The sequence below is a fragment of the Anopheles ziemanni genome, chromosome 2 (assembly GCF_943734765.1).
Source record: "Anopheles ziemanni chromosome 2, idAnoZiCoDA_A2_x.2, whole genome shotgun sequence".
Lineage (NCBI taxonomy): Eukaryota > Metazoa > Arthropoda > Insecta > Diptera > Culicidae > Anopheles > Anopheles ziemanni.
In genome coordinates this window covers 16,355,345-16,374,100 of record NC_080705.1, presented here as the reverse complement: position 1 = coordinate 16,374,100, position 18,756 = coordinate 16,355,345, and the positions used below count along the sequence as shown (strand labels likewise).

Below are 18,756 nucleotides of genomic sequence, written 5' to 3'. Positions count from 1 at the left end.
GGCCGGAGCGCGTTTGAACGACGCCAACCTCCCCGGGAACCGGCTCGCGACGCACCGAGCCGGAACAAACTTATGGAACTTTATGGTCGATGGATGGATGGATGGCTGGAGTGCTGGGGCATTATTATTGTTTGTTCTCGCGCAGCCCTGCGTTGGGAGCGTTGTTTCTTGGGGGGTGCTTTCTTTCTTGTGTCCGAGCCAGAGGCCACGCATGACGGAAGTTACTCACAGACCGTGGCGTAGCGAAGAGTTGCTTTACCCATTTCTTTTTGTTAGAAACGAGTTTTCTTCGGGTTTTATTTCACAGTCTCCGGAGAAGTAAAACACAAAAACCTAACGTTTCGGAAGGTGTGCACCGATCGGCCGATAAGTTAATTCATCCTCTAAACGACCGATCAGCGGTTGGTTTGCACCGAGGCGAAAGGTATTTTGTTTTCATTTACCATTATTTAGGGAGACCCATGCGGTAAGGAATGTTATAGGAAGCTGATCATGTCAACATTACTCGTATCAACTCGTCTTTTTGTTTGAAAAAATAAACAATAATTTGCATTTTGTTCTCTTTAAACGTCCCCCTCAATCGATCGTTCCCTCAAATAAACTAATTTGACCATAATGTTTTAAGCAATAGAGCAGATTGTAGTTTTTACGTTTGACTTGAAAATTAAACGCAGATATAACAGAAATATTTTTAAACCACCGAGGATCGTGATTGGGAAAAAAACTCTCTACTCCAGTTTTCAGTACAAATATCACATTAAAACGAAACCAAAATTCTTCGATTGCGGAACCTGGCCTCAAGACTCAGCAACAATGTATGTACATAATGTGGCTGTTTGGTTTTTGTTTCATCACTTAAACTGTGCGAAAGAGAAAAGGACAATTGAACATACGATCTTCGTAATTATGCATAAATAGGTGTACTTTTATATAGGGTCCGAAGAGTCAATGTGCTTGGATCGACCGATCCAACCATTCATTTCTTGTGCATAATAATCAATCGCCCGCATCCATCGGCGGCAGTTATAATTTATTGCATAAAAAACGAAGTCCCCGCCGAAACCCGCGTATTGGAAGGCCATCGGAGAATTCGTTGCTGGTTTTTCCTTTTTGGGGTTGATATTCGGCACAATGCAACGTTGGGCCAAGAGGCAAGAAAGCAACTGACCGATTACTCGTGGTAAAAACTGTTGACGATCGTCGCATAAAATTTGCGAAAAAAAAATGTAAAAAAATCGGCAACGGGGAAGACCCCGTTGGACCATGATCGTTTTGATTGGATATGAAAATATCATCGGTGCATCAAAAGAGTGCGTACCTGGCGCATCGTTTGGTCCAGATTGTGGAGGAAGTTGTGCCGGGTCTGGGAGAATGTCATCACATAACTCGTCACGGCAAAATGATGGATATGAACACAGGAAATAATTATAGGTTTCACTCACCAAGACGGTGGGATGTGTATTTTGAAAACAGCACTATTTTTTGGGCATAGACCTCTGGAATCGCACATATTTGTGACGCGTGCGCATTTGAATCCCTGTAATATTTAGGTAGTTTGAATGTAAAAAAAAGGGTCAATTTAAACTATACAACAGTTTTTTTAAAACTTATCTAACCAACTTATGTACCTTAATTTATATTAAAACACATAAGAATCCAAGTGGAGATACTAAAAATCTTCTGCATTGTTCCTTTCAGTGACCTTCACCATGCTCCTTTAGGCGGGTTTCCTTTTTTGTCACAAACTGGTAACTGCTTTTGGCTGAACAACACGGGGCAACTCTCAAGTACGGACAACGGCATCATGGCCGAAGATTTCAAACGCATCAGCATCGAATGGAGTTGTGTAGTGCAGCCAGAGCAACCAAATTTACGATCCGAACCTGTTTCTTACTCATCGCATCCGATTCGCCGTGCTTAGCTTGTAGCTATTGACTGAGATCGGGAGATGGCCATGAAGTCAGGACGTTTGGGTTGTAAAATGAACCTGTTCGGTAACAGGCGCGTGCGAAATCATGAAAAATAGTCAGCGACTACCGATGGCTGTTAGTGTCGACAGCATATGCGCCAAGCAAGCACAGCACTGGAGAAACGGGTTTTGCATATTTTTCCTTCAAGCGTTCTTCGGTATGGAATCTGAGGGATTTGTCTCCAACATCTTTTGTAAACGAAATGTTCTTTCCGTTTTGCTTCCTTAAATGGTTGTGGTGTTAGAGGTACGTTGGCATCCGATTTTCTACCTGACCAATCGGTGCAATTTCGTGAGATAGGATATTTTCGTGAACCTGCGTAAAGAACACGTTGTTTGTTTAAAAGTTAACTAGTTGGTAATCCACTATAATGAAGAAACTGATCTACAAAAATGATGATGTTTTTCGCTTGCCGTTCAAGAATAATTCCAAAAGTCTAAACTGACCACATCAGTCCACAACGTTTTTTACAAAATCATTTAAAACTTACCGTTTCAAGGTGTTCATCGTTTTCAAGTATTATATATACACCTTGCGCATGACGTTAATCCGACTTTGTTTACAACTAAAAAACGTCAAATGCAGAATAAACAGCAAACTTAGATGTGTAGAAACAAATTCTAAAATAATAAGTTTACCCAGCAAAAACTCGGTTACTTGTTTTAATTTTACGTCCATCCCAAGGTACGCCACCCCCGCCACATCAAAGGTGAGAGGATTGGGGTGTGAATAAAGGCTGAACATCGGTATCGACGGGTTTGGGGACCGACACCAATAAGAGTTGGCAGATTACGTACACGCACTACGTGAGCGGAAACTGTGAATCCTGCTGGTCGTGCAACAACACCAACAACATGGCCACAACGGCGGTCAGTGACTGTGCCGTTCCGTACAATCCCAAGAACGAGACGCGACCCTCGAATGCGGAAGATTTTCCAAACTTTCGCGACTTCCAAATCGTGAAGATGGTGAAGCACTTCCTGGTCATCACGGACGGTTCGAAGCAGCAGCTGCGGCTTGGCTTCAAGTGCCGAACGTGCGGACTAACGTTCAACAAAACGATGCAACTGCTGGGACACATTCGGTTGCACTTCGAAGACGAGCATACGTGTCGGGACTGTGGCAAGTACTTTTTCGATCCGAACAAACTTCAGATACACATCAAGTAAGTCTGTACCTGTCTTCATGTTGGTTCGTTTGATAGTTTGCGATACTCAAAGCAGTATTTTTCGTTTCTAGGGCAAAGCACACAATAGCGACCGTGGTCAAGTGCCAACTCGGATGCGATTCGTTCCGCGTTCCGAGCTACAAATCGTTGCAGATGCACTACGAGCGTTACCATTGTGTAAAGATTCGGATGCGTGAGTTACGCAAAATGGACGATGCAATTCGCAACGGGGGAACGGTGATGACGCAGCTTGTCAGCCTTAAACCAAAACGAAAGCGCGTTCATACTCCGGTCGAAGTACGTGGCCCTCCATCGAGCGGTGAAGAGTCGCAAGAGTCTGTCGAGGCGGCAGGTACGGGCGATAGTACGTCTGAGCCAATGGAAATGGCTTCCGTGCTGAAGGAAATCGATGAAGAAGACGATGTGGAGGAAGAAATTGAACTGCAGCAGGGTTTGATCAGCTTCGAGCAGCCGGAAGACGAGCGTGTTTACGACGATATGCAGTGCTGCGTGTGTGGAGCAATATTTGGAAACGAACTGCAGCTAGAGATGCACGAAAACTCGCACACCACACCGTTTGAGTGTAGCTTCTGTAGTATGGCGTTCGCCGACCTGGACGAAATTCGTGTGCACTATCAGAACAAACATCAGGTTGCGGGAAAGACGCCCCAGTTCGTTATTACGAACGCCCCTCAGCCGCAGGTACAGCACGGATCGTGGCATCAGATCCTTCAAAGCCCGCAGCAATGGCAACAGCAACAGCATCCACAACAGATTCAGCATCAGCACCAGCAGCAACAACAACAACAACAACAACAGCAACAGCAGCAGCAGCAGCACCAACAGATACAGCACTGCACCCCAACAGCACAGTTTATTCCGAACGCGGCAAACGGTGCCATGACCACCATGTATGTGATGCAAAACGGAATGCTTATTCCGGTGCACGCAATCGACAGTGCGCAACTGGCGGCCGTCAATCCGTATCAGCAAACCACGGCGGCAACCTTAACACCGATCACACAGAACACACAAATTGCCTGGCCCATCACGGCTACCCCCATCACGACAAATCAGCACCATTTGCACCAGGCGCAGCAGATCCTGCCACCCGTGCAGAATCAGATCGAAATCATTCCGCTTCATTCCAGTCCTCAGGCTGGTACGTCCAACACGGGTTCGCCCCACGGAATAATTACGGCGATCGCCCCTCAGCACCAGCATCTGCAGCAGGTTCATCATGCACAGCCCCAGCAAACAACACTCGCCCCAATACATATTAGCCTTAAGGATGCCAGCGGGAACGTTATCTCCGGTGGGACGGCTGGCGGTGGTGCGGCCGGCGGTTTCGTTATCAATTCGATCGCCGCAATCGATCCCAGCTATCTGAAGCAAATCGATCCAGTAATTCACCAGCAACAACAGCAACAGCAGCAACAACAGCAGCAGCAGCAGCAACAACAACAACAACAACAACAACAGCAGCAGCAGCAGCAGCAGCAGCAGCAGCAGCAGCAGCAGCAGCAGCAGCAAATGCAGCATCAACAAATTCAGCACCAATTACAGCAACAGCAACCGCACCAACAACTGCAGTAATAGCGCGAAAAGAGGTAGTTAGTACCGTTAATTTGTTGGCTTGGAAACGCTGTTGATTAGAATAGCAAGGGGTAGTGTTTGAATTGTCCCATGTTTGTCTTACGTGTAAGGACTATTATGATCGAGATGTAATTTATATGCGCAGTTAACGCCTACTGCTTCCAGAACGATAAACAGAGGGAGAAACTACTTTGTTTAGTTAAAACCCTTTTTCAGTGGACATACTTTGAACCGTCACTCCTTTAAGCACCACTAGACATGTTAATCTCACGTGGCAATTTCCGTCAGACCCCGGACCGTTGAAGAGGTTAAAATTATATCGGGTGGGGCTCATCGGAGTATATATTTTATTTTTTTTATTTTCGGAAGATATACATACATATATATTTTTTAAACCATCAAAAATGTGAAATTCAATTGGAAGAATTTAGAGCAAAAATATATACAAACATCAATCATCGTTACCGACGCATCCCTTTTGACGCCGTACATTGAATAATTTGGAAATGTGGATGCAGTCTGACGTTGTGAATTTCTTTTCGATGGAACAAGAAAAAAAATACACTGTGGTGTAGTTAAATCATAATAAAAAGCAATGGGAAGTAATCTTTCTTTTTCTACAAACTTGGTTTCATGTGGTTTAATTTATTCTTGGTTTGTGTTTCTTTGAATATCATTTAGTTGGAAAACTTTGTGCGATTCAATCTACGGCAGTTGGTTCCACTTTTAGCAATGTTTCGACCGGTTGCTCATTGCCAGAGTTGGACGCCATGTTGCTCATTAAAATCCGTCGCAAAATTTTGGACCGCTCGTGTTCGGGCCGATCCGTTCGGATTTGATCAAGGAAGTTCGGAAAGTTGGGATGCCTGGTTTCAACGTGCTTCGCGTAGTTGCTAATGTTCGTCACCAGTTCCCCACATTCGAGACATTTGATCGTATCGTGCGCGTGGCATGACATGTGCCCGTTAAGGGCTGTGGAGCGTGTGAACGTTTTATAGCACACGATGCAAATGAATGGCCGCTGGCTAATGTGCACCCGTAGATGAATGTACATGCTTCTCTCTTGGGCAAAGGTTTTCTTGCATTCCGGGCATTTGAAGGGCTTCGTTTCGGCGTGCATTATGCGCATATGCTGACGGAGACCGAACGGTTCGTGAAACGATTTTCCACAGAGTCCACACACCGTGGCAGAGCCGGTATTTTTCGGACCGCTCGAGTCGTTCGGCCCGCAGTTTTCCAGCAACATGTCGTCCATCGGAAGCTCTTCTAGTTCCGGGGTGCGAGCTTGGAGTTCCATTTGGGCCAGGCTTTCCAAAAACTGTTGATCAACGGTCGCGACCGAACTGATGATGAATCCACCAGCTCCTCCACTATCTAGACCTACTTCTTCCGGGGATGGCACCATTTCCGCGAGTTGATTAATATCTTCCACCAGTCCTGGATCCTTGCCGCAATCATCTTCCTCTTCTTCGCCCGGTGAATCTAATTCCACCGTAGGCACATTTAACGGTGGAGGTTCATTGCTTTCCCTCATCAATAATCCACAAAGGATTGGGTTTTGGACAATTTTTTTCTTGCTAGCGATTGCGTCTGGCTTTCTAATTGGAACCAATTCCACTTCGGATGATACCTTAATAGAACCGCTGCATTCTTCCTGCTGTTGTTCGAGGGACAAACTTTGATCGAATCTCTCGTTGCCCGCCGGGTCGGAGGTGTTTGGTTTTTGGGCAAAAATGTTCTTCTCCAACAAATGCTGCTTCATATGCCTATATAGTTCGTCTTTGGGGAAAACCTTGTCACATTCGATGCACCGAAACGTTCGCTCACTTTCGGATACCCCGCCCTGGTCAGCTTCTGCGCCTTCGGTGGTGCTGATGCTCGTCGGAACCGTCGCCGTTTGGGGACTCTTTGTAATCCTCGTCACAGTGAGGTCGGGCTGGGGCTTTTGAATACAGTGCACCCGAAGGTGCAGCTTAAGCCGGGTGGAGTTCACAAACGAGCGCTGACATAGGCTGCACACGTACGGGGTTTCTCCTGTGTGCACCACGATGTGACCAACTAGGTGGCCAGTGTTATGAAGCATTTGATTGCATTCGTTGCACTTGTACGAGCAACCATCCGGGGAATCGTCTACAACGGTGTACCGATCGGACATCGATTTGGCAACAACATCGTTCAAATATTCGGAAGTGATGTGGATGCCATTTGAATCGAATAGCTCCTCTTCGTCTTCCCCATCGATGTTTTTAGATGGTTGAAGATAGTAGTACGAAGGAAGCTCTGACGTTGTCTCCATCTTCGGTTTAGCTGAGTTTAATACATAATTCTGCAACAAAAATCAATTAATTTAGAACCGATTTCAAGTGAACCAATAAAGAAACATTTTTGTTTACAATTACAGGTTCTGCAACGTTGTTTCGCTCACAATGAATGAATCAAATTGATTTCTGATTGGGATGTGTGGAAAATACATTTGTTTTTAGTTGCTTTTGTTTACATGCCAAAGGTAAGTAGACGTTCCCAGTCTCTATCTTCAATCCATTGCAAAATAACTATTCCATATTGTGTCTATGTGACACAAAAGTGTAAATTTAACATTAAATTGATTTAAATAATGGGCTTAGTACTTTTAATTGTGAGTAAGTGAAAAATATAGTTTTTTGGAAAAGAGTTTGGTAAAAGCCTAGTCTCTGTTTGCTATGCTGTCAGAAAAAGACGCGCATCGCTGTCAAAGTGACATCCGATTGAGTTTCTTTTTTTCCTATCAATTGTCAGGCATTTTGTAAAAGATGTTGAAATGCGCCTTTTCAATAATCAATAGAAACGAGTGTAAACAAATGTTACAGTAAAAAAGCTGTAATATCGGTGTTTTACTTTTCCTACGTTTGGACTGTGAGGAGCTGCCGTGTGGTCGTGTCGGCGTGGAGTTTTAATCAATATTGCGCTTGGAATCGACGTGTTTTCCACCCCGGCTGCAAAATGTCGGTCGTCATCGAAACCACTCTTGGCGACATTACGGTCGATCTGTTTCTCAAGGAACGTCCGATGGCTTCGCTAAACTTCGTCAAGCTATGCAAAATGAAGTACTACAACTTCAATCTGTTCCACACGATTCAGCAGGATTTCATCGCTCAAACCGGTGATCCGACCGGTGCCGGTGACGGTGGCATGTCCGTGTGGGGCATACTGGAAGGTGCACACAAGCGGTACTTCGAAGGCGAAGCCGTGCCGAAGATAAAACATTCCGAGCCCGGTCTGCTTTCGATGGTAAACGCTGGCGAGCATCTAATTGGGTCGCAATTCTTCTTTACCCTCGGTGCCGATCTTACCTCGCTGGATGGCAGACACACGGTCATTGGTGAGGTAACCGAAGGTCACGAAGTGCTCCGTAAGCTGAACGAAGTGATTTGCGATGACCGCCATCGACCGTACAAGGACGTACGCATTACGCACACGGTCGTGCTGGACGATCCTTTCGAGGATCCGAGAGGATTCCGTGAGCCTAGTCGTTCGCCATCGCCGTCCGCCGAGCGGTTGCAGGGTGGGCGTATCGCCGCAGACGAAGACATCGACGATCTGGATGGAAAGACGGAGCAGGAAATTGCAGAAATGATTGCAGACCGGGAGGCAAAAGCGCGCGCAACCATCCTGGAGATTGTTGGCGACATTCCGGACGCGGACATTGCTCCACCGGAGAACGTACTGTTCGTGTGCAAGCTGAACCCGGTCACGACCGACGATGATTTGCAGATTATCTTCAGTAGGTTTGGCAAGATCAAGGGTTGTGAGGTGATCCGCGATAAGGTGACGGGTGACTCGCTGCAGTACGCTTTTATCGAGTTCGAGAACCAGAAGTCATGCGAGGACGCTTACTTCAAGATGGACAACGTGCTCATCGATGACCGGCGTATTCACGTGGACTTTTCGCAGTCAGTGTCGAAGGTGAAGTGGCGCGGCAAGGGTCGCGGCATCGAATTTGAGGACGGTGCCGATAAGCGATCATTTCGGGACTATGATAGAAAAAAGCAATCGAACAAGAACGGCGGTCCCAAGGCGGGGAAAGTCTCTCCACGGAAAGAACGAGTACGTTCTCGGTCGCCATCGGCAAAGCGCCGTTCTCGGTCGGATTCCCGTTCACGTTCGAAGTCGGGCTCACGATCTCGATCTCGATCTCGATCCCGGTCGCGTTCAGCGAAACGATCTAATGCATCGCGAAGGCAACGCAGTAGGTCTCCGTTGCAGAATCGTGATAGAGATCGTGAAAGAGGACGCCAGAAAGGCTCACCCAGACGTAACCCAGTGGAAAACCAGCGTGCCCGGAAGCCTAGCTTGACCAATCGAAACTCTGCCTATCTGGAGCAGCGCAATGGAAGGGACATTCGCATTAATCAAGGGAAGGTCGACTACAAAAATCGTCCCTATCCTGTCACGTTCATTCAACGGAACACTCCCAAAGATAAGCAAGCAGCACGCGGTGGACGCTCGGGTGGTGGTGGTGCGAAACGACCCGATCCACCGCCACGCAGGCGTTCTAGGTCACGGTCTAGAGATCGACGCCCCAGACGCTCTAGAAGCAGGTCACGTTCCAGAGATCGTCGTCAAAGCCCCGCCCGGTACCGTAAGCAACGATCGAGTTCACGGGATGGGCCTTCGAGGCGCCGGAACTACTCTGAGGATCGCGGAGGCGTCATCGAACAGCGATCGGTAAAGGGAAGTCAGAAACATGAATCGATGAAATCACCCGCAGCTAAATCCAGTCGAGAGCCGGAACGGAACTTAAAGCCGGCAGCTAAACGTCGTTCGTCCAGCAAGGATTCATCCGACGAATCTAGACGAAAAAAGAAGAAACGTAGTCCGTCTACGTCGTCGTCCGGCTCTTCGGACGGCACGGATTCATCCGGAAGCTCCAATTCGTCGGGCGAGAGAGAAAGCCGGAAACGAAAGAAGAAGTCCTCTAAAAAGAAGTCGAAAAGCAGTAACAAATCAAGGAAACGCAAGGGATCGATATCCTCGGACGAGGGAAGGCAGCGAAAGAAGAAATCCAAGAGCAAGAAAAAGAAAAAGAAGCATTAACACAGAAGGGAAAAGGGCAATTAAGCTGTCCATCAGCTGGAAGTGGAGGCGCGTTTAATTGAATAACAAATGATTGGTTTGGGATTGAATACGAGTGAAGCAGCAGAATCGCGTGCAAATTATGTGAATTAACCAATAAAGGAAATTCACTTCATGAAATGTGTTTTTGAACGGGCATAGCAACTGTGGTTTGTGTAATTCAGCCGATTGAGTATGTTTGTTGTTTCGTTGAAAGGGCCCTGGTTTTTTTTAGTTAAAACGATGATAAACATGTCTAAGAAGAGCAGTTAACGAGAATATTAACTTCTCAGGAACAAATTTGCCTATTGCTTTCAGTTTTTGAATGATTCAAAGAACACTATCGCCCAGTGAAAATAAGGTCTCAATATAGGCACTTTGCTTCCCATAAAACAATTTTTCTTAAAATCTAAGAAGTTCGTGAAACCCAAAGGGTTGTATCAAGTTTTTTGCCTTCAAAAGACTTTTCATTTGAGGGGTCTGTTGCTGAAATTGACCAAGGCGCTAAAAAGTTATTAACAAATTAGCAATTTCGGTCATTATTTCAAGCTGTGACCAAGGTTTTTGATGCTTGTTTTAGTGGTGCTACTGCTTCGTTCTAGTGGTGGGTACATCGAATCCCCAAATCCGAATCCCAATCCAGCAAACAGTCGCGAGACGGTCGAAACAAATCAATGCCGGTCTGGAAATCATTTATTCTAATCCCATGGGATTCATACCAAATAATCCCATGGGATTCATACCATGGGATTCATACCATCAAATCACAACTGATACAAATCAAATATGATACGAATGCCAAACAAATCAAATCTTCAGAATCCGTCAGATGGGATTCGAATCTTTGGAATCCGCCTAGGGATCGAATCTTCGAATCTTCGGAATCCTGATTCTGCCAACACTAGTTTTCTGATCTTTCACTTCAGTTCGATTTTGCATTGCGAACTAGAAGGTTCGCTTGGGGGTATTCTAAAGTGTTCGTACGGTATTCGAGCTAAAAAGTTAACAAAATCACTATTTTTGCACGCATTCGTTTGTGGTCAAAGGGGCGTAGTGCCTGGCATTGCTGCTACCGTTAAGAAATAGCAGCTTATCCATCGCGTAACCTAACCATTTGCGCGAAGGTGTGGCGTGTGCCGTCTTCCTAAGGTTTCTGCAAATGGCGGAGCAGTGGTAATTTTTTCTTGTCCCAACAACAAAAGAAAACTCCACCTCGTTGGGAAGTGTGCAGAAAAAAAGGCAGTGTGTACCGTGCACGTCGTTCGCTAGATAAGATTTCAGACCCCTTCAGTGTTTCGATGCAAACATATTTATTTTTCCCCCCGATCCAATCATATCGCCAGAGCAGCTGTGGCATACCCCGCGTAACGTTTGCGTGAGGTGTTATTATCGATTGAGAAATCAATGTCGGTGTCGTGGAGGACGGCACGATAAAAAGAAAAGGCAAACCTAAAACTGCCACCGTTTAGTTAGTGTAGCTTTCTAATAGCAGGTTTAGTTAGCAGTTAGTCCATGCATTTTACACGTTCGTGTTGCTAGAAGAAAGTGCATAAAGAAGGTGGTGTATTTTCTACTGTGTTATTTGTCCGATGCTCACCTCGCCGTGCAGTGCAAAACAGTGAAGGTGTGCTGTTACCAACGGCAACAGTTAAAAGTGAAGAAAGAGGAGATTTTCGATTTCTTGTCGATCGAAAATTTTGCATCAAAGGAAATAAACTAAAGCATAAACGGGCGTGAGGTGTGACACCGATTTAAAGAAAATCTGTGAAAATAAAGATTATCACCGGAGCCAGGTTTACGATTTCCGCACGCGGTAGATGCAACCGTGCGCAAGCAATGAAAATGTTCCGTGGCAGTAGTCAAGCTTGCCCGCCGGTCGCAGCTGCTGGAGTATTGCCGAGCTCGAATAGAAAAACATCACGCAGGGGACACGTCGCGTTGTGGCTCGTGGTTCCATTCCTACTTGCCAGCTTGCTTATCGATCAGGTGAGTAGCCGTTTTTCCTTTGTCTGTGTCCTCCCCAAGTAAGGTCCTTATCATTCTCTCATCCAAGTGTTACTTTGACATTGGTTAATCGATGCAATTGAAACCCAAATACAAGTGTCCTAATTTGTGCTTCAATTTCTTTATTTACAGGTAAAGTAACACACCTAGTGACAATAATCGAGCCCACCAGTTGGCAGCGCACCCCCTTTTGTCTTGGTGTTAGTTGTTTGTAAACAGCGGTTTCCAGATTCATCATTCTTCGGCTGCTGCACATTTGCTCGCGGTCGAACATGAAGATGGAAGGAGAATTACATACTACAAAAAAAAACTACTCGTTTGACGTCACGATTTATGGCGCGCGCATCGGTTTCATTCTATCACCATCTATCGCTCTAATGCACCTCCGCGGGAGGGAGTGATTCATGGGGTACCACCCCGCTTATTTTACTCTCCTTCCTTTTACCCCACAAGTGCTAAACATTGCATACAAATATTGCAATGCATCAGTGTGGACCGGGCCCGTTGATGGTTAGAGGTCGCGCTTTGCCACAACGATTTTACGCGTCGCTGCATATTTCACAACAGCTTCACAACACCGTCCACCAGACTGGGGACCTGCCAGAGGAAAATGCCGTGTGCCATTAAAAAAAAAGTAAAGTAATGTGGCCTCCCATGGAATGCCTACTCACACAGCTTTAGCACCAGCGAGAGGAAAGTAGACTGGCCCCGAAGGGGCTCGCGCTCTTTGTACTGATTGCTACTTCACCTTGGTGGGGTAATGTTGGTATGGCTGTTTCAGTGCAAAAAAAAAACAACGATGCAGGAAAACCCCTGCCGGACAAGCTCTCTGTAGCGCGCTAGCCGAAAACATTCCGAAGCGCAAAAATTTTCTCGATAGATCGATGGACGTCATTGCCTGGAAAAGAAGTATTAAATGATAGCAGCGATGTACCGTTCATGGCGCCTCGTGAAACGGTTAAAACATTTCACACATGCTACATCTCCGGTTTTGCGTGGGGTATTTTGATGTTTCGTTTTAAAAAGTCTACTTTCCAATCGGTAGTGCCGTTTGATAAAAGGATCAACACCCAGCCCAAAGCAGAAGGAAAGAGTAAGATGCAGCATGCTAATTGTAATACCCACACGATTGTGAAGATGATACATGTAAATTGTTCAGCTATAGGTAACAATATTTCACATTTGAAGGACTTTTGTAGGTGAGAACGTCTTTGCGCTGTTGCCTCGGAATTCGTTGGACAGTCTAAAACCGTTTTGTTGGACAAATGGCGCACTCTATTGCCAATGGTGGATGGGTCAATTTTCACCTCATTCTGAAATGTTCCCGTTTTTTTCAAATAATCAGTTTCGCAAACATTTAAAGTGATAAGTAATTCCAAATCGACAAATGCAGGCCTTTCGCATTCGGTGAATGCTCAACATAACGTGCTTGAAATCAAGCTACATGTTTGAAACTTTAATAAAAGGTTCAATACATTCTTCGACACAGTAGAACCACAGCTAAAGGTGCTACGAATTCACGAATGAATCGATTGCCGCTTTCAAACATTACATTTAATGTTTTCTTTGATTTTAGAAAACTCTTTTTCATATGTATATGCTAGGCAGTTTTTGTGCGATCTTTATCTAGTGAGAGATTTCTTTCAATTTCAACATTGATTACGACGTTCACTTGTGATTTTGTGACGTTACTCACTTGAATTGATTTCATTGATAGATCGCACACGACGGTTTGATAAGAAACAGCTACGGTGAACAAATCATATATTTTGAAATTGTAACTCATGCGGAGGGTCGATCAGAGCTCTATTTCGGGGTATTTGTTGTACGAGAAGGACATCCGGTAATCACGCGTCTGACGGTGTGTCGTTCTCCTGAAAGCCCTCGACACAATCCTATCGCCCCGCATCAACAATCAATGTATCACTAGGAGGGTGGATTCTTATCAGTAACAATAGCCATGTGCGACACCATTGCCATGGCCATTATTAATCTAGCGGTGAGTTCGCATCTTTTTGCCTCCTTGTTTTTTCTTCCTCGTACGTCATCTTGATGTCGGATTGCTGGTGTCGCACCTGGTGCTATAACGAGATTTATGTTTTAGTCATCGATATAGTATGCGATCGGAAGATTGGACATTTAGAGCCCACGTTCGTAGTGATTATTTTGAGCTGCCAAAAACGCGGTTACTATTTAGCACAAGGTCCCTCGCCGGACAGATTGCCCCACGGTGTACCAGGATGCGGAGTAGGAATATGGGTCTTCAGCAAGTCCGGGTGGTTCCTGGTGGGTGATTAATAGGTCCTCGTCGGCAACGGGAACCAATGATATGTCGGACGGGGATGTTATCTGGGTCATGGGTAGAATGCTTCCCCGTATTATCCCTCTTTTTTAAACCAACAACCAAGCTTGGGTCGAACGAAGACTGGCGTCAATTCCATTACATATAGGGTGAGGATGATACCGGTAGGTGTAGTTTTTTTTGCTTGATGGCGGCTCCCGTATTGATTATCACGGTGATTAACAAACGGTCACATGTTCCCCAAGCAATAAAAATGGCGATGACGATATCGATTGTCGCAATTGGACGCTGATGCAAATCATTTATGATACAGTTGACATGCATTGCTTCGTCCTTGTGTGACGAATACCCCCAATGTCAAGGAGGTAGAAAGAGACTAGTTTGCAAACGCATTTTCGATCTCTCCAATTCCTTTGTGGGGTGATTGTGGCTTCGTTTGAACAGACTGTATTGAGTTACCTACGAAGACGTAAAACTATAAAAATAATATTGATCTTGTGTTTATCTTTTTTCCTTATCAGGTTGTTTATATGGATTTTTTTATGATACTTCTTTAACGCGTGGTGATCCTTTTGTGAAACATTTTGCATCGGTTGACCATGTTTTTTTTTAGTTTAGGTAATTAAATTATATCCTAGGGTAATACTTTATTTACCGTTCTTTTTGGCATGTAGAAGGGCATATTGAAAGATACTATTTTAATATTGGATTCTAGCCTGCAAAAGTACGAGAAAACAAATGGACTGTCGAAAAATTCATACGTTCGAGCTGTATCGCTCGCGACCGACATTCTGTCGCCGATCCATTTTATTTTGTTGTTAGTTCCTGAAGGGCGAAGGACCACGTAACATGTTCTTACAAAACTCATCAATCAAGGACCTAAGAAGAAGAATGCCCGACAGGAAGGTGCCCGATGTGACTTGCCTTTTAACGAAAATTGGCTCAATTTGCTCGACTGTCTGTCTGTGTATCCTTCTTTCGGTTTCGTGAGAGCTAAAGTCAAAGAACTAGCGAACGCCTGCTAATTCAATTAGGCCCAATGCCCTGCCGCTTCGGTCGAACAATGCAAATTAGGTTGCAGTAAATGCAAAAAAAAAATGGTTCCAAAATTACATATAATTTTGTTCCACTCCGGTCACATAATGGTAGTTAAAGGATTTTTGCAATCAACATTGGTTGTTATCCCGTCGGGTATTTGGTTTTCTCTCCTCCGAAATATTTTACTTCGTTTAATTGCGTATTTAATTTCGTCCCTAACTTTGACTTCTTTTCGTGTATAAGTCTGTCCATAAGAACATCTTGCTGGGCGCGAATTTGTTCTTTAAATCATTGAATAAGGCTGTTTGAAGTAAAATGTGTTCGTCTTGTAAGGTATGTCCTACGGAAACATACTAAAATAACCAAACAGCGCGTGTATAACATTTTTTGCACATGCGAATGACGCAAGTGGTGGCATGATCGCACTTTTACGCTAACTAGTACAGTCCGTCGACCAAGGAAAATTGACACTTAAGAGGGCCAATTAGTGGCAACGGCTTATCTGGATTTTACTAGTTCCCCGACGGCGAGCACGCCCGATTAGTCGGACGGTTGATAATAATTTTGTTTGTTTGCAACACTTTGTTTGCAGCAACAGTGTTAAGCTGACCACCAGTTTTCCGAAGGGCTTTGCTACAAGATTTGATGAACATTTAACCGTTACGAGCGAAACGGACACCTCAGCGAAGGGAGTTGGTAGTTTCCATCGTATAACATACGATGATAAGAAGGGGGTTTCTTTTTGAAGGTTGCCTTTTCCCAATAGCCGAAAACGAAAGATAAAGCAAAGCGTTGGGTTCTTAATATTTATTTTGGGATTTACGCTACAGGTAGCTTACTCATAGCCGGTCTGTTATCTCTTCGGAAAGCAATCGAATATGCTTTCCAGGAGTTGAGTTATTTTTAACATGACGTGTAATGTATCGCACCATGCACACTTGGCCTTTAGGAAGACGAAATTGATCGACATTTGTGGGGCTAGGAAAAGAAGCAACCTTTTTGCCCGTGCCAAAATGGCCGACAGTTTTACTAGCAAACACACCGAATGTGGTCGGTCGGTGGACGTGTGGCGCAAAACGTTGCACCAAGGTTATGTGTGCATACGCCAGCGTTAGACGCACCATTACGAAAGTATGTTTTTTTATGTAATGTTTTCTCCAAAGCTCCCCGTATGAGGGTCGAGTTGTTCGTTCGGTGGCCTAAGCTGATTTTGCAACTCGGCGGAATCTGCAACTGACAGCGCTAGACATGGTCACATGTCGTATACGTCGAATGTCCTTCGTTGCGTGCCGTACGAAACACGTGAGTATTGGGTGTGCTGTTGCATTTGTCTACAAAGACACTAAAGCGCGCAATACTAAGCTATCAATCGATTTTTGGTGTGGTTCGGTAAAAAAGACTAAAAAAAACACCAACAGCGCCAAGACGGACGTGCGAAATTCGTTGCTAAATTCTTTAGGCTTCTCCGTGTGTTATCCGCCTCAATCTCTTTAATCTAATTTGTGATGTGAAGTTGCCATGCCTTTGGTTTGGTGGCCTGATCTACCAACGTATCACCGAAGTGAGAGTTTCAGTTTGAAATGGACAACATTTTAAAATGATTAAAGAGCACTAAATTTCCCATTTTATTTTTCTTGAGCCGCACAGGTTGCCAGCTCTCATTGCAAATGTATTTTAATGACCAGAAATGTTTGTCCAATTTTTATTGATGAATTTCAAGAGATAAAAGATTACGATTCCCTTCCAGCAATGACAATCTCGTGGAATGTGTTAAATACTGTTCCAATCATTTATTCTGACCACATCGCTTCCACTGCCGCAATCCAGGTACCGGAGGACACCAGAAGTCCGTGACACGAACCGTGACGAGTGATGGACGATTTTCAGTACCTGCTGGTTACGACCCTGCACGTTCCGACCCTCCGGTATTCGGTATTCGATTGGACAACACACTGACCTTCTTACTCCAGCAGCCATCCGCTCACATCGCCTTACGTGGTTTGCCCAACGGCGGTATTGAGGATGTTTTCGTTATGATTTTTTGGGGTCAACGGTTGTAGTCCATCAGATCGGGTTTTGATCGCCTTGTTGAGTCACCCATATCGGGTGTCGATGGCTAAGCGGTTTAGTCAGGCGCTTTGCAGAAGCGGCATGACGTGTGGGGCGGCCTTGGTACACCTGTTTGTAAACAAACTTCAAACAATAACCGGATGACGAAGCTGTCGTCGATTGGCGACCAATGTGTAGTCATGGTGAACTCATTAGTGCATCGGTGGAATGTTAGTCCATCGTCGTCTTTTTCACAGTCCTGCTCGAGACTGTTCCATGGCGTGCAGTGTCCGCCAAATGTGTAAGTGCGTTCGAGCCCCGTGAAACTTGGTGAAAATTTCACGTCCAGAATTAAAGTCCAGCGGTTCGCTTTCCGTTGGGTTCGCACATTTTCGCGTTCGATGTTTTTCTTTGCACCATTTTTCGCGTTGCCCTGTGCAGCGCAAGTGGGTAAGATTCCGTTTGTTTACGCTTTCTTAGTGGCGGCCAAAGTCTGCTCCACGGATTGGATGGATTACTTTCTTCCAAACTTTTGCCCCACCAAGTCCTAAATGAAATCGACCACAATCAAACCTAGGAGAAAGTCCATCTCCCCCCCTTCGAGCCTTGGACTGGACATTGGATCGATCGGGAGGAGGTGGAGTTCTACGCCGTAATACTCGAAGTATCTTCAAGCAGCAGAGCACGAAGGAGGCACAGTATTCATTCCTCCGAACCTCCAATCGAGGAAACCGTATGTTTTTCTCGTACAACCACGTCAAGTGTTTGCCTTTGAGTCGCGCTTCCTGGAACACGACGAGCAAAGTGTGTTCGTATGTTCGGTTTGCGCTGTGACTAAGCCGACTTGCTGATAAGCAGGTCCACCGAATGGTCTCCTTTGGTGTGAGATTGGCGTCTTTGTTCTGAATGTGTCGCCAACTCACGCCTTGTTCACTATAATCTCAGTCATATCCTCCCGTGTTGATGAACAGAATTTTTTGTATTACTTTCGTGCGTTGCATCTTGCACTTGCATTTCTTTATGGTTTAATTATATAGGGTAATAATGATTATTTAATAATACGTATTGAGTAAACATGTGTCTTGTACATCTTTTATTTGAATCGATTATTTTATCTTGCTAGATTCATCACGATTCATTTAGTCGTCAATTGGTGAATACGAAAAAGTAATGCTTTACTTGTTGCTGTCTTGTTTGTTTAAGATCTATGTTAGTTAAAGGGCAGTTTGTCAAATGAATGTGAAGCCTATGGTGAATTCCGAACGATGGGAAACTCACGTGGAGCTCCATTCCAAATACATGTGACTAGCCTCGAACTTTCGGGGAGGCACAGAAAACCTACGTGTGCAACCGCTTTTTGAGCATATCACGTTTTTTAAGCACAACTCTTTAAAAACTGGATCTTTTTATAACCATTTCAGATTCGCTTGTTTTGAGTTTCGAAAGCAAAAACCGCCACTACATCAGCTGTTGCAGAGTGCAAAGTGCACTATCAAAGTAGTAGTGTGAGTCAGTAGGCCGAGATAAGGTGGTGTGAC

At 44.9% G+C, this 18,756-nt stretch overlaps 4 protein-coding genes across 5 annotated transcripts in view; 3 read left to right on the top strand and 1 right to left on the bottom strand.

Moving 5' to 3' along the window:
• The first annotated feature begins 2,876 nt into the window (after nucleotides 1-2,876).
• LOC131281208 (ras-interacting protein RIP3-like) lies at nucleotides 2,877-4,930 on the top strand. The gene is made up of 2 exons (XM_058310472.1): nucleotides 2,877-3,135; nucleotides 3,210-4,930. The coding sequence occupies exons 1-2, from the start codon at nucleotides 2,936-2,938 to the stop codon at nucleotides 4,732-4,734; spliced, it is 1,725 nt and encodes a 574-aa protein (XP_058166455.1). The 5' UTR covers nucleotides 2,877-2,935; the 3' UTR covers nucleotides 4,735-4,930.
• Nucleotides 4,931-5,327: 397 nt separating this feature from the next.
• LOC131292424 (RB-associated KRAB zinc finger protein-like) lies at nucleotides 5,328-7,180 on the bottom strand. 2 transcript variants are annotated; one of them, XM_058320824.1, is made up of 2 exons: nucleotides 7,128-7,180; nucleotides 5,328-7,060 (listed from the first exon to the last, which is right to left on the bottom strand). In XM_058320824.1, the coding sequence occupies exon 2, from the start codon at nucleotides 7,028-7,030 to the stop codon at nucleotides 5,435-5,437; it is 1,596 nt and encodes a 531-aa protein (XP_058176807.1). In that variant the 5' UTR covers nucleotides 7,031-7,060; nucleotides 7,128-7,180; the 3' UTR covers nucleotides 5,328-5,434. The 2 variants fall into 2 exon arrangements, with proteins under 2 accessions (XP_058176807.1, XP_058176808.1); XM_058320825.1 differs by having other exon boundaries at nucleotides 7,134-7,180.
• A 388-nt stretch (nucleotides 7,181-7,568) lies between these two features.
• LOC131282963 (peptidyl-prolyl cis-trans isomerase sig-7) lies at nucleotides 7,569-9,951 on the top strand. The gene has a single exon (XM_058312518.1). It carries the CDS (start codon nucleotides 7,714-7,716, stop codon nucleotides 9,805-9,807), a length of 2,094 nt encoding a protein of 697 aa, XP_058168501.1. The 5' UTR covers nucleotides 7,569-7,713; the 3' UTR covers nucleotides 9,808-9,951.
• Nucleotides 9,952-11,661: 1,710 nt separating this feature from the next.
• The window catches only part of LOC131293048 (NPC intracellular cholesterol transporter 1), a 33,685-nt gene continuing 26,590 nt past the window's right edge, over nucleotides 11,662-18,756 (top strand). The window contains exon 1 of the mRNA XM_058321128.1: nucleotides 11,662-11,811. Within this exon, the coding sequence (XP_058177111.1) occupies nucleotides 11,662-11,811 (150 nt within the window). The remainder of the gene's footprint in view (nucleotides 11,812-18,756) is intronic.

Excerpts from the sequence above, each read along its gene's own strand:
- LOC131282963 (XM_058312518.1), top strand. The coding sequence starts at position 7,714 with ATGTCGGTCGTCATCGAAACCACTCTTGGCGACATTACGGTCGATCTG.
- LOC131281208 (XM_058310472.1), top strand. The coding sequence starts at position 2,936 with ATGGTGAAGCACTTCCTGGTCATCACGGACGGTTCGAAGCAGCAGCTG. Across the intron at positions 3,136-3,209 it reads AAACTTCAGATACACATCAA|GGCAAAGCACACAATAGCGA; the intron begins GTAAGTCTGTAC and ends TTTCGTTTCTAG.
- LOC131292424 (XM_058320824.1), bottom strand. The coding sequence starts at position 7,030 with ATGGAGACAACGTCAGAGCTTCCTTCGTACTACTATCTTCAACCATCT.